The sequence below is a fragment of the Brachionichthys hirsutus genome, chromosome 16, assembly GCF_040956055.1.
Source record: "Brachionichthys hirsutus isolate HB-005 chromosome 16, CSIRO-AGI_Bhir_v1, whole genome shotgun sequence".
NCBI classification, from domain to species: Eukaryota; Metazoa; Chordata; class Actinopteri; order Lophiiformes; family Brachionichthyidae; genus Brachionichthys; species Brachionichthys hirsutus.
In genome coordinates, this window is record NC_090912.1 from 7,173,525 (window position 1) to 7,187,123 (window position 13,599).

General features: G+C 49.4%; 3 protein-coding genes and 1 non-coding gene across 4 annotated transcripts; 3 read left to right on the forward strand and 1 right to left on the reverse strand.

Moving 5' to 3' along the window:
- Window positions 1-68: 68 nt before the first annotated feature.
- Window positions 69-3,517, forward strand: LOC137905577 (glycerophosphodiester phosphodiesterase 1-like). The gene is made up of 6 exons (XM_068749823.1): window positions 69-329; window positions 1,686-1,861; window positions 1,949-2,054; window positions 2,861-2,953; window positions 3,043-3,254; window positions 3,364-3,517. Exons 1-6 carry the CDS (start codon window positions 69-71, stop codon window positions 3,515-3,517), a joined length of 1,002 nt encoding a protein of 333 aa, XP_068605924.1.
- A 1,121-nt stretch (window positions 3,518-4,638) lies between these two features.
- Window positions 4,639-7,458, forward strand: LOC137905290 (MAPK regulated corepressor interacting protein 2-like). Its single transcript, XM_068749510.1, has 5 exons — window positions 4,639-4,981; window positions 5,073-5,142; window positions 5,326-5,465; window positions 6,440-6,544; window positions 6,755-7,458. Exons 1-5 carry the CDS (start codon window positions 4,930-4,932, stop codon window positions 6,823-6,825), a joined length of 438 nt encoding a protein of 145 aa, XP_068605611.1. The 5' UTR covers window positions 4,639-4,929; the 3' UTR covers window positions 6,826-7,458.
- trap1 (TNF receptor-associated protein 1) lies at window positions 7,436-12,151 on the reverse strand. The gene is made up of 18 exons (XM_068749509.1): window positions 12,052-12,151; window positions 11,338-11,487; window positions 11,160-11,242; window positions 10,936-11,076; window positions 10,399-10,470; window positions 10,163-10,323; window positions 9,931-10,040; window positions 9,749-9,822; window positions 9,510-9,665; window positions 9,309-9,429; window positions 9,163-9,232; window positions 8,925-9,072; window positions 8,657-8,842; window positions 8,427-8,565; window positions 8,240-8,325; window positions 7,984-8,129; window positions 7,827-7,899; window positions 7,436-7,568 (listed from the first exon to the last, which is right to left on the reverse strand). The coding sequence occupies exons 1-18, from the start codon at window positions 12,149-12,151 to the stop codon at window positions 7,467-7,469; spliced, it is 2,118 nt and encodes a 705-aa protein (XP_068605610.1). The 3' UTR covers window positions 7,436-7,466.
- Window positions 12,152-13,194: 1,043 nt separating this feature from the next.
- LOC137906199 (U2 spliceosomal RNA) lies at window positions 13,195-13,385 on the forward strand. The gene has a single exon (XR_011105888.1). It is a non-coding gene; the product is annotated as a U2 spliceosomal RNA (small nuclear RNA).
- The last annotated feature ends 214 nt before the right edge of the window (window positions 13,386-13,599 follow it).

Below are 13,599 nucleotides of genomic sequence, written 5' to 3' on the forward strand. Positions count from 1 at the left end.
TCTGCCCCCCCAGTAAATCGGATCCAGCTCCGCCCCTGCTGAGCAGCATCCTCCGTCCTCCGCTCGTCATGCTGCCGCTCGGGGATGAGCTGGTGTGTTTCTCGGTGCTCTTTGTGCTGCTGATGCTCGGAACGAGGAGCGTGGCGGGCGCCTCCTTCCTCACCGCATCCCTCTACGGCTTCATGGTGATGTTCCGGTTTCCTCCGGTGCCGGCGGAGCAGGCCCTGCGCGTCCTCCGGCCCAGAGCTCCGTGTGGCGGCGTCCTGGTGGTGGCGCACCGCGGAGGGAGACACGACGCGCCGGAGAACACGCTGGCAGCGATCAGAGAGGTGACGTCAGCAGATGAATTGTCTCATGAAACTGTGAACCAAAAGATTATTCCAAATGTTTGTGCGTAATTCTAGAGCGCTGGGATTAAAACCATCCGGTTGCTTTATTTAATTAAGATGCTGCGTCAGCTCTGTTTGAAATGATCTCAGGTATTATACCTGTCCTCCTTATAATTACCTCCTTAGGGCGAAAGGATAATAATAATAATAATAACGCTTGATTTTATATAGCGCTTTTCTGGACACCCAAAGACGCTTCACACCGTGCATTATTCATTCACACCATCGGCAACGACAGCGGACACGCGTGCCGGAGCCAGGAATCGAACCGCCAACCTCTCGATCACAGGACGACCAGCTCAACCACCTGCACCACTGTCGCCCCGGCACCCCGTAATAACACCCTGTAATAACTGTAACTGTAATAACACCCTGATCGTTCTGATTCTGAAGGGTTCCACCGCTAAACCCAGTCTGTGATGTTACTGGTCTTCTTCTTTCTCTTTCGGCTTGTCCCTTGAGGGGTCGCCACAGCAAATCAACCTTCTCCACTTCACCCTGTCCTTTGCATTGTCCTCCCCAACACCAGCCACTCTCATGTCCTCCCTCACTACGTCCATGTATCTTCTCCTGGGTCGACCTCTAGCCCTGTTCCCTGGCAGTTCCATCCTCAGCATCCTTCTACCGATATAGTCCCTGTCTCTCCTCTGGACATGTCCAAACCATCAAAGTCTGGTCTCTCTGACCTTATCTCCGATACGTCTAACCTTCGCTCTCCGTCTTTTTTTCTCATTTCTAATCCTGCCCAACCTGGTCAGCCCCAAGGAGAACCTCAGCATCTTCATCTCCTCCTCTTCTAGCTCCGCCTCCTGTCTTTTCCTCAGAGCCACTGACTCTAAGCCGTCCATCATGGCTGTCCTCCCCACTGTCTTGTAGACCTTTCCCTTCATCCTCGCTGACTTTCTCCTGTTGCATCCGGCGTAAAACTTTGCCAAAATTGAACATGAAAACGCTCATTAAAAATACTCAAGCAAAAGTCATATTCAGATAAAAGTACTCACACTAGGTGCGTTTACATGGACAACATTTATTTAACCCGATCAGAGTTCAGAGTAAAATCTTATGTGCCTTCACAGTGTATTTATTTGTTTTTGCGAGTAACAAATGGAAATAAGTGCATTTTATCAATAGAGTTCAGGAATTGGGAAATATTTTTACACACTTTATATTATGTTATGGTCAAATAAATGTAGTTCAGGAAAAACAAACAATACTTCCCTTCAGAATAGGAAACGACAACGTCTCCAAAGATAGAAACCCTCACCTGATTCATATCAAAACTGTCTCCCGCTGCAGGCCAGTAGAAATGGGGCGGCTGGAGTGCAGCTGGATCTGAGTTTCACAGCCGATGGCGTGGCCGTTCTGATGCACGATGAGACTTTGGACCGCACCACAAACGGAACCGGACCAGTCAGCAAAGTGCAGTTTGTCCAGCTGAGAAGACTGGATGCTGCCGCTCATCACAGACTGAAGTATGCTCTCTGTCCAGCGCTTTCATTAATGGGGGGACACGTCTGTGAGAAGAGAGACAGACGGTTGGTGCTTGCTTTTATCGACAGGGACAGGTTCGGCGGGGAGAGGATCCCGACTCTACAGGAGGCCGTGGAGGAATGCATCCGGCACCAGCTGAACATCTTCATTAATGTCAAAGATCAACCTGATAAGGTTCGATTCCTTAACCATGAAAAGACATTTAGCAGTTTGATTCGCATTAATATCATTATTCGTTTGGAGGTTATTCACAGAAAGCACACTTTCAGTAATGGTGGATTCTTCTGGATCTATAGATCCGTAGCATTTGAAGATACAGCGAATCCGTTTGTCCTCTACTAATTCCACAGTGTCTTAGTAAAGGTCAGCAGAAACAGAACCTCCTTTGAAATAAGAGCGATATTATTGAAAGTGTGCAAAAACAAAATCGTTTTGTTGTGAAAATGTTCCCCAAATTCAACTGGATCTGTTTCCTCAGGTATTAAAGATAGAACAAATCCGTTGACCTGCTCCGATGTGGAATTAACTCAGCTATAAGACGAGGCTTGTTAGAAATCTCTATCTCTAATATAAAATACACAGTAGAACCAAACGCAAGTGTACCTCCATTTAAAATAAATCTTGATAATATCCGCAATCTGGATCCGATCCAGATGAAATTCGGTTGTGAGACAGAGATCCCCACCCAACATGGCTGCATCAAATTCCATAAACATCGGTCACTAATCGACCGAGATATTGAGGGACAACTTTTGAAGCTCCGTTGACTGCAATGTTACAGACAGACTGCATCAGGCGGAGGTAACTATACATTTGGAGTAATGTAGCGACGGAGATGTTCCGTCCTGTAGCTCAGGTTCTTCTGATCCGTTTAAGACGCGTTCATCTCCGGGATCACTTGAAATCATTTCTCATTGATGGAATGACATCCTCTCTGCCATTGATCCATTTGTCATAGAAGAATCTCTTCTCTCTTCTAGGCTGCAGCGGTGCTTCATGAGATGTTCCAGAAGCTTCCCGCCCTTTATAATTCCAGCATCGTTTCCTCCTTTGAACCCAAAGTCATCTACAAGGTATCAAACCCGACTGTGGAGGATTATCCGTCTGAAGACGCTGAGATTTCTTCACAGCGGGGGGGGCGGGGTCATATTCTGCTCCACAGATGCGCCAGACCGACCCCGGCGTGGTCACGGCTCTCGCCCACCGGCCCTGGAGGCTGAGCCGCTTCGGCGACGGCAGTCCCCGGAGCCGGTCCGCGTGGAGTCAGATGTGGATGGGGGTTCTGGACATCCTGCTGGACTGGGCCCTCCACCACGTGCTGTGGAAGCTCTGTGGAGTGTCTGCCATCCTCATGCAGAAGGACTTCATCTCTCCGTGGGTGACATTAAAGGCGGTTGCTATTGAACCCCCACCGTTGTCCTTCAGCCATTAACCCTTGAGTTGTTGTTGTTGTTGTTGTTGTTGTTTTCCTCCTTCCTCCCAGCGACTACATCCAGACCTGGGTGCAGCGAGGGGTGGAGGTGGTGGGCTGGAACGTTAACGCCGCCGTGGAGAAGGACTTCTACCTCAACCTTCTGAGGATTGGCTACGTCACCGACAGCCTGCTGGAAGACTGCGACTCTCTCATTACTGAATGATCGCAGGTTAAAGATTCAAATTTAAAATGAACAATAAAAACAAATTATTTTACAGTCTCTCAGTGAACAGATCAGGAGTTTTGCAGAACTCCTTGGTTGTGAAGAAGATGCCATAATTCCCCGCCCCGGGGTAGATACAGCCGCCCTGGGGTAGATAAAGCCGCCCCAGGGTAGATACAGCCGCCCTGGGGCAGACTGACAGGCGTGAGGCTGCCAATTTACACCATCGGCCCTCCTGACCACCACCGACATTCACTCGCTCACTACATTCACACCCGATGAGATCTCCCATCCTCCATCCGTACTAAATGATGCGTGATTGTGAAAGAAATTCTTCTTCTGTTGTGCAAGAAACTTTTAATATATGATGTTTGAAGGTTTAATGTCCTCCTGTCCTCTGTAGTGGACATGTCAATGGGCTGGGCCTCAGGAGGACACATATGATGTATGTAAATGTTTGATGTTCTGCGTCAGCATCCATCTGAGGTACCACGAAACCTTTTTTTTATTCTTTTCACACTGGAAGCATGTAAATGTTATTTCATATTAATAATTTCTGTTAGTACATGTAGTACTCGTGACCACCCAGTTTATCTTGTGTTTCTCTTTCAGTTCATGTACTAGTAGAAGAATCATCATAAGGTTATATTTAGTTTATATTTAATTTTCAGTAAAACTTGTGTTATCTTCCTCTTGTGTGTGTGTGTGTGTGTGTGTGTGTGTGTGTGTGTGTGTGCTGTAAACACAGAGATCTCACCCACATAGGGGTGCAGACAAAAAGACCCTGTGAACACATTTTCTTTTCTTTTCTATTTTTGTTAGTAGTATTCTTATTATCTCCTAAACTACGCGTACTAGCCCTTTACACATTAAACTTTACACATAAAACAATCATAATATGGAGCTGCTGCGCCTTTTAATAGTTTGGATTCTTCTACAAACTGTATGATTTCAGGGTGCCTTCCCCATAGTACCGTAGTATATATATCCAAAAGCGATACCCACTACTGGAGAGACTCCACTCTGCTCCGTGGGCGGCGGGACTCTGCGCCTTTAACGCGCAGAGGGAGGCGTGTCGTGACGTAGCAACATGCTGCGGGATGACGGCGCGTGCGTGCGTGCGTGACATTGCGGGAGCGCAGGACGCCTCGGATCCAGAGACATTTAAATGAACCGGACTCACGCACAGAGGACAAGGTGAGAGGGAGGACCGCGCCACGCCACGCCACGCCACGACCGCTGAGTTTTACGCGGAGAGGAGCGTGACGCGCGGCGACCCAAACACGACCTCCCCTGTGGATCTGCGTAGGCGTCCAACTTTCACGCGTTGGGGGGGGGGGCACCTGTTATCAGGAGGAATGTGACGGGTTTTTTTTCATCTCCGTCTGTTCTTTGAAGTTTACGCACGCATTATGTACACAATTACAAGAGGACCCAGCAAACTGGTCACCCAGCGGAGGACAGGTGAGACGACGCGCACGCGCTCCAAGATCCGCCGCGGGTTTAAAAGAAAGTTCAGGTGATTGAAATGAAGCGCACCTTTCTCCTCCTTCAGGACCGACTCAGCAGTTTGACAACAAAGTAACGGACTCCAAGCACAAACGCGCGTCCTGGAGCGTGGACGAGTGAGTGGGGGCTCGTTTTTATTCTTGGGGGGGCTCTCAGTGGGCTGTGCGCGTTAGTTTTATTTATCTTTTGTTCACATCGAGCCTTTGTGACCTTGTGTGAAGGCCCCCCCATGTGACCTCTGACACATTTGTGATGGACTGTCCTCCCCTCATTTCTTCTTCTCCCCCCCCCCCCCCCAGCCTACCTGCCCCGAAGATAGTTTTCAGCCGTCCTAATGGTAGGAAGTACCAGCACCCTGCTCCGGGCCTCGCTGCAGACGACCCCCAGGAGGAGAACTTCACCCCGGCGCACGAGGAAAACGTCCGCTTCGTCAACGAGGGTGAGAAAATAAATCCCCCCCCCCCCCCCAGGACTCACCCACACAGCTGCTATGACATGATAGCAGAACTTGGGAGGCACTTACAGCCCCAGAACTGTTCTCATACCAACATGACACAACGGGGGGGGGGGTGTTAATCCTAGAGGAAACAAAGACCCACGGGTCCCGCTGGGTCCCCCGTTGGGTCCCGCTGGGTCCCCCGTTGGGTCCCCGTTGGGTCCCACTGGGTTCTGCTGGGGTCCCGGTCAGGCCCGGGGAGTCCGTTTCCACATCAACACGCTCCTTCAGCCTTTATTCGGTCTCACTTTCTGTTGGTTTCTGCCACTAAAGCTCGGCCACAGCATTGAACGACCTTTCCAGCATTGACCTTGTCCTGAGGTAGACAAGGACACAAAAACAGGCCCCTCTCCCTCAGTGGGGCGGATTCATTCGCTCTTTTCTTTTTTTTTTTAGTTATGGGCTTTGGGATAAAACCAAAAATAAAAGATTTGCTTTATTTAAAATGTAAACGTCACCGTGAGGACATTCGGAGCGTCCACGCCTGATTGGTCCGGTTGGCGTGACGCTCCCCGGGGATATTTACTATCGCCTACCGAGTTCACTGCTGGTGCAACGATCACTTAGTTTCGGTATCATCATCCTTATCGATGCACAAGTTCCTGTCGTTAACTAGACGCAAGTAAAACTTTATTGATCCTGAAGGGCATTCTTTCTGCAGTCACTCCAAAATGTCAATAAACAAACAAAAAAACTAAGATGGAAATAGAAGCAAATTCTACATCTATATAATCACGACATAATTCCATAACTTTTAAATTTGTCCTGTACTAATAACTCAAATATCCAGATGTGTTTTCTCTTCCCAAAGATGTTCAACTTACTTCGCTTTTGCTTTCATTTTTAACCTTGAACCTCCGAAAATAAAGTGTTTTCTGGCGTTTACTGGACTTTGACCGACGCCGTTGTGCTTTCAGTTTGGCGGGAGGTGCTGCAGCAGGACCGGCGGCCCAGCTGTGGGTCAGGAGACGCCAAGGAAGCGGTCCACTATGAGGAAGCCGCTCCCAGCCCTCACATGGACAGTGAGTGCAGCTTCTAAACAGTCTCAACTGGAACACGCTCCATTTGTTTCACCGCCAAACTCTGAGCAAACGGCACAATGGATACCAATCATTTTAATATATGCATGCATTCTAATTGTTAAATGTGATTACTCTGCGTCTCAGGCTTCATGTCTAAGCTAACGCCCATGGGACCAGAATTTGAATGTTCTCCTTCCCTTTATTTCTCAGACTTCGTGGCCATAGATCTGGATGAATGGTGGGCTCAGCGTTTCCTCGCCAACATAGACAAACTCCCCTGATGTCCTCCTCGGAGTCGTGGATCTCGACAGACGGTCGGGTGGAGACCTTGAGTGGGGACGACTCATGGAGGAGACGAGTCCGACGGGGGTCGGAGGTGCGATTTAAAACTGATCCGAGACGGATGGATGGACCGGGCTCGGGACATCGGACGATAATTTCGGACACCGGAATTCGCCCGTCTGCGACTGAGTACCGAAGGACAGCTTCTCCTTTCACACCAGAGGTGTCATGTTACACGGAACGCAGTAAAAACAACAAACGTTTAAGAAGCTCTGTATTTTCATGTTTTTAATGGTCATGAGAAGCGTCGTTGACGTGTCTGTTAAGGACAGCGTTTTGATTATCGAAACCTGTGGAACCCGTTCTAGCTCCCGACGGTTGAATCACCCGGAGCCTCTAAACAGACAAAACAGTTTCCATTTGAGAGACGCTCGGAAGTCACAAAAATAAGTTAAAACAAACTCTGGGAGCGCGAGGAGAAAGAAGCGAGACTCCATTCAGATCGTTCTTTAACCGCCGCTGGGCTTTGTGTTCTCTCTAAAAAGGGGGAAAGAAGGGATTCTTTTTTTTTTTATGGCGTGTCGTTCCTCTCAAACTGCAGGCCCTTCAGCGTTCAGCCATTGCACTGGTCACAACTCCGTCAGTGCCTCTCCAGAGCTTTGGTCAGTAGGTCGTTCAGGCGGGAGATCATCGGTCGGGGATCGTCGTTCAGGCCTGCTGTGATCATGGCGTTGTCGTAAATCTGCAAAAGAGAAATGCGTGTAAAAGACCGGAATCTCCTCAGAGCCGATTCCGTTCTGCCAGACGACACTTCTGAGCGACTGAAATGCTTTTAGTGTGGGAAGAACCTTTGCAGGGAGTTTAACGCTTCATCCCCAGTGCCTCAGACAGTTTTAATTAGAATGGGGATGAATAAGGGAACAAAATATATCATGACACGGCCTTGTGGAATTTAAATTAAATTCAAATTAAAAGCTGCGCACGACGAGACCGACGGTACCTGCTCAAGGAGCAAAGCAGCCAGTTCAGAGTCCGAGTCCTTCAGCGCCTGCAGCTTCTTGATCAGATCATGTCTGTGAATTAAAACAAGAGTCCAACAACAAAAGCACACATTAAAATACCCCCCCCCCCTCCCACACACAGCACCTCCCCCCTACCCTGCATTGATCTCCAGTGTGGGCTGCAGTATCTGAGCCCTCTCCTCAGCCGTCCGGGCCAGCTGCTGGGTGCGGAGGAAGTGTCGCGCAGCGCCCATCTCCAGCACCGTGATCATAGCCGGGTGGGTGTCCAGCCGAGGAGTCAGCTGGGAGGCAGAGGATGAGAAAAAAAAACTACATTTACCATCACTGCAAGGAATAACACGAGATGTGAGAGCATCGCTGCAACAGCAGAAACGGTCCTCGTCTGATAAACCTTTATGTTGGCGACTCGAGAACCCAAAGCGTTCTTCATCCAGGGTATGAGGCCGTCGGTCTGTTCCTGTGTCAGACGTTCAGCGGCTGCAGGGGGAGGGGGGGGAATAAAACAGGAGTCTGTACGGCAGCCCTGAAGGAGACAATCCGCTCAGGCTTTAACTGGAGACGTGGGCAAAGGAGCGGACCTGGCTTGCTGTCCTCAAACTTCTCCTCCTTGTAGTGGTCCACCACGATGTCCGTCTCCACGGAGATCAGCTTCTTCTTGTCGAATTCGCGAAGGTGGAGCAGAGTGAGTTCGTCGAATTGCTCGTAGCAGAAGAGCACCTGCAGAAACGATCGTCTTGGTAACCGTTGCATCGAGACCTCCCAGCATGCATCGCGTGGCGATCATCATCATCATCATCGGCCGTCTCACCTCCATGTCTTTCTGTTTCATGGCCTCAAAGTAGGGGGAGTGCTCTGCGAGGTGGCGGTTGGGTGCACACAGGTAGTTGATGTTGCGCGTCCCAGCCTTCATGCGGGAGGCGTACTCCACCAGGTTGGTCTGCTGGCCGGCCGGCAGGGCAGAGGACTCGTACCGCAGCAGCTTCGCGATGTCCTCCTGCACAGAGGGAGCACAAAGCACGACATCAAGACGCCACGTGCTCAGCTAACGCCGCCACCGCGGCGTGTCTGCTCGTCACCTTGACGTCTTGCTCCTGGGTGGTTACGATGCCCTCCCGCATGAAGAGGCCGTAGTCCTCGAAGAACTTGCCGTACTTCTCCGGCTCCTTCTTGCTCTGGTCCAGAAGGAAACGGATCACCCTCTGCTGCAGGACGTCACGAAGCTTCCTGAAAGGCGTGAAGGCGCAAAAAAAAAAATAATAATAATAATAATGACTCGTGCCGAGCAACAATTTGGATTTCTTTCTGGTTGGGTACCTGATGAGGGCGCTCTCCTGCAACAGCTCTCTGCTCAGATTCAGCGGGATGTCCTCGCTGTCCACCACACCTACCCGACAACATAAGCGCTAATAAATAACAAAAGTGAGAACTAGCAGACGGTGGGGCCTCTGGAGGAGTCGCACCTCGGAGGAAGCGGAGCCACTTTGGCAGAATGTCCGTCGCTTTGGTCTGGATGAGAACCTTCCTGCTGTAAAGCGCCACGCTGGAGCCCATCTCCCTGCTCACGTCGACCATGCTCGGCTTCTGGAGACGGACATGGGATCTCGGTGACGCGCAGCTTCAGCTCCGAGCTCGTCGCCTCCGGAGGAAAATCTGTTCCTCACCTGGTCAGGTACATAAAAGATGCTCCGGATGTTGAGCGGGGCGTCGGCGCGGTAGTGCAGCGTGTAGCGGGGCTTGTCGTAGGCCTGGGCCACGTAGCGGTAGAACTCCTCGTGCTGCCAGTCGCTGATCTCCTTGGGCTCCATCATCCACAGAGCCTGAACGCGATGCAGTGAACTCGGACTCAAACTAACAACCTTAATCCCGCGTTCATGAGCCGCAGCGGGGGAAGGGTTCATACCTGCAGCGTGTTCAGCCGCCGTCCGTTCAGGAAGATGGGGAAGCTGACGAAGTTGCTGTATTTCGTCACAACCTCTGAAAGCGATACGACGGCATCATCATCATCATCATCATCATCATCATCATCATCTTCTTCTTCACCGCACGCAGCGACTTGTTCAAGCGTCTCATCGCTGCAGTTACCTTTGACCCTGTCCTCAGACGCAAACTCCTTGCAGTCGTCCTTGAAGTGCAGCACGATCTTGGTTCCCTGTTGAACGCCGCTGGCTTCGGCGATCTCGAACACACCGGATCTGGGGGGGGGGGAAGGGCAACAGAATACGTGTTCCGTTGAAGTCGCATTCTTGGTTCTGCTATAGAACCGTCACATTAAGGATTTAGTAGTTCCGTCTGTGATCCAGCTCCGCCTCCTCACCCGTCTGAGGACCACTTGTATCCGGGCGAGCCGGGCTCGGCGGATTGGGAGTACACATCCACGCGGTCAGCCACCATGAAGGCGGAGTAGAATCCCACCCCAAACTGACCAATGATGGTGCTGTTGGCATCCGCCTGGTTCTGCAAGGCATCCAAGAACGCCTGCGGTGCGGAAGGACGATTATTGTCATCGTTTGTTCGTGCCGGTCATGCCGGTTGAATGTGTCGAGTGGTCACCTTTGAACCCGAGCGGGCAATCGTCCCCAGGTTGGCCACCAGCTCCTCTTGGGTCATCCCAACTCCCGTGTCCTGTAAAGAGCGCAGAAAAACGAACGAATAAAAAACAAAAGAAATCATTCCTGCTTGTTGGACAATATTCATCCACCAGGGGGCGGATTATCAACCAGGAGCTCTTTTTCTGTGACCTTTTCGTCTGGTTCTTCATGTTTCCGCTGTAAATAAACGGATGTTTTAGACCGCACGAGTGTGGAATATTTTATTTTTTCCCCCAAAATGATGTTGAAATCTTTGTGAGCATCTTTTTTATTATTATTATTATCTTAATGCCCAGTCCATATTACTAGCTAAAGCTGATTAAATGCAGGATCCTGTTGCCTTTCTTCTTCGTTTCAAATCCTAGGTGAGACTGGGCAAGGGAAGGAAGTGAGGACAGGACTCAAGGACGCACAAAGAGAAGAAATGAATAACTCTTCTTACATCCTGAAAAGTTGCCAAAAGGCATCCCAACAGCAGCGATGGAACACGTCGGCGTACCTGGATGGTGAAGGTGCCCTTTGCAGCATCGGTCTGCAGGTGAATCTCCATCGGTGCCGTTTCTCCACCTGCTGTCATCAGTCTGTGACGCAGTTTTTCCAGAGCGTCGCTGCCGTTGGAGATCAGCTCCCTGATGAACACCTGGTGGGATGTGGGGGGGGGGGCATTTAGAGATGAACTGAAATGTCAGTCCCGGTACGATTATTTCTCTCCAACCCCCTTACCTCTTTCTCCGAGTACAAGGATCTGGCAACAATGTCCAGCAGTTTCTTTGTCTCGGCCTGGAATTCATGTTTGGAGAAGCTTCCTGCAGGAATCAGCGCAGAGGAAACATTCAGGTCGACTCCCGCCTACGAAGCGATTACACTCGGGGAGAGAACGCGTCTACAGCTGCAGCAGCACCTCGGACAGACTCCGTGTCGCTTATGATGGTGTGCAGAGGCTCGTCTTCGGGCTCTTTCTCGGCCTCCTGGGTGCTGTAGAATGACGGCCGGCTGAAGCCGAGGGAGGACCGGCGGGCGCTCCACCGCTGCTGGTGTCCGACCTGCACCCCTAATAACAGGAAGCATCGTCCGGTAAGGCCGCATCAGGAGAACATCTGGGGAGGGCTGAGCGATACGACTTCAAATACATCATATTCAAAACTATAGCCTCACTTTATTTCATATAAAAAGCTACAATTACTACACATAGGGAGCTCTCAATGCTGCTACATGCTGAATTGTTACGCCCCATTTTATACTGGCTGCAGTGATTGGCAGAGGCAGATGTTTACAGATGTTTATTTGTTGCATGAACTTGCTGCTGCATTTAAACTTAAGACTGGCTTTTGCTTAAAAAAACATTTCATAATACGGAATATTCTGTATATAAAATGAAAAATGGGTATCAGCTGTGTATCAGTTCACTAATAATGATGTAATATGCGAGCCTTGTTAAGAAATCAATCGACTGACATTCATTTGTAGTCGTTTTCACTTTTAAAAGGAGATCCGGGTGAAACACGACACCCCATGATTAAAAGGCTGGTTAATGATCCAAACCTGCAAGCTGGTTTACGTCACTGATAGCATGGGCTAGTCGGTTAGCTTAAACAACAACAACAACATATCTTACCTCCAGTGATTGAGCGCGAGACAGTGTGTTTGATCAGCCGTAAACTCGGCCCGCGAGAAGAACCGAGCGCGAACCGAGTCAGCGCGAGACAACGGAACATTATGACGGCCGGTTCCGACAGAAACAGGCAGGCCGACTGACCGTGGGGGACACACGCCTACGGACAGCAGCACACTCAAGACCTACAAATGCGCCTTTTGATGACGTCAGGGGGCGTCAATAACACTGCCTGATGAGAAAATATAGACTTGCAGGCGAGATGCAGCGCTTGATGGTGGACAATGGTCTTTTACGCCTAACATGTCCAAACTAATTTAACAAATAGTGAATAATACTATGCGCATGTGCTGTTAATTATGTGTGCGTGCGTGTGTGTTTACACATCTATTGTTGGTAGAAATATTCAATGCAGCGTCTTACTTATGTGCTGCACTTAAACTCCCGCCCACTAGAGGGTAGCGCACCGCCGTAGAGCCTTGCAACACTCCTGAGTAAGAATAACATCTCGTGAGACTTGTCCCTGGGTGGCTTCTTCGTATTACAATCTCGCGGGAGTTTAGAGTACAGCAGAATTCAACATGGCGGAAAGGGAATTGCGAAATGCTTCAAAGCAAATTTCTAAATCGGAAACCTGGGTACACTTTGGTTTTTATAGCAAAGACGGAGGCATGGATTATGATAAAGAGTCACGCTACATGTAAACACTGCAATGCGAACATAAAATACTGCAGAAACACCACAAACTGCGATCTGTTTGTTAAATACTGTTGCTTCCTGTTCTGACAATGCAGATATGTACATTTGAAAAATCGTTTTCCACTGTTGCTGAACTATGTCATGTAAAGTAGACTTTGTATAATAAAAACATTCTTATGCGTTAAAAGCACTAAAAATAAGGATTTCTAGGCCATTGGTTTAGCTTCGATCAGGTGACCAGGAAGTGTCAACCAGACGGCTTTGTTACTTCCAATTCATCTAAAATAACTAATTTTCCCAGCGATTCTGGGACGTTTTCTTTACTGTCTTGTGTTTACATTTATTCACGTGACCCAGATCGCCTCCGGGCTGTGACTCGGTTCTGTAGACCGTCAGTGAGAAGTGCAGGGCGGCGGATGACACCCCTGCCTCGGACCCTTTTCCGTTATCGCTTCTCGGCCTTTTGGCTAAGATCAAGTGTAGTATCTGTTCTTATCAGTTTAATATCTGATACGTCCCCTACCCGGGGACCATATATTAAATTGATTTTTGGAGCAGGGAGATGGAATAGGGGCTTGCTCCGTCCACTCCACGCATCGACCTGGTATTGCAGTACCTCCAGGAACGGTGCACCCCCCTGAAGATGTACAAAAATAATGAGTGGAGTTATGAGCTTCACTACCTATTTTTTGATTACTGACGATCTGAACAGTGTGATCTCTGATTTATCTTTCATCATCAAATGGTTGGAGATGATCTCAACAATGAAAACGTCATCCATGGTAGCAAACTATGAAGCTTGTTTTCAGGAAAATATATTATGATTGTCTTTCTGTATAAGACGGTAATTGT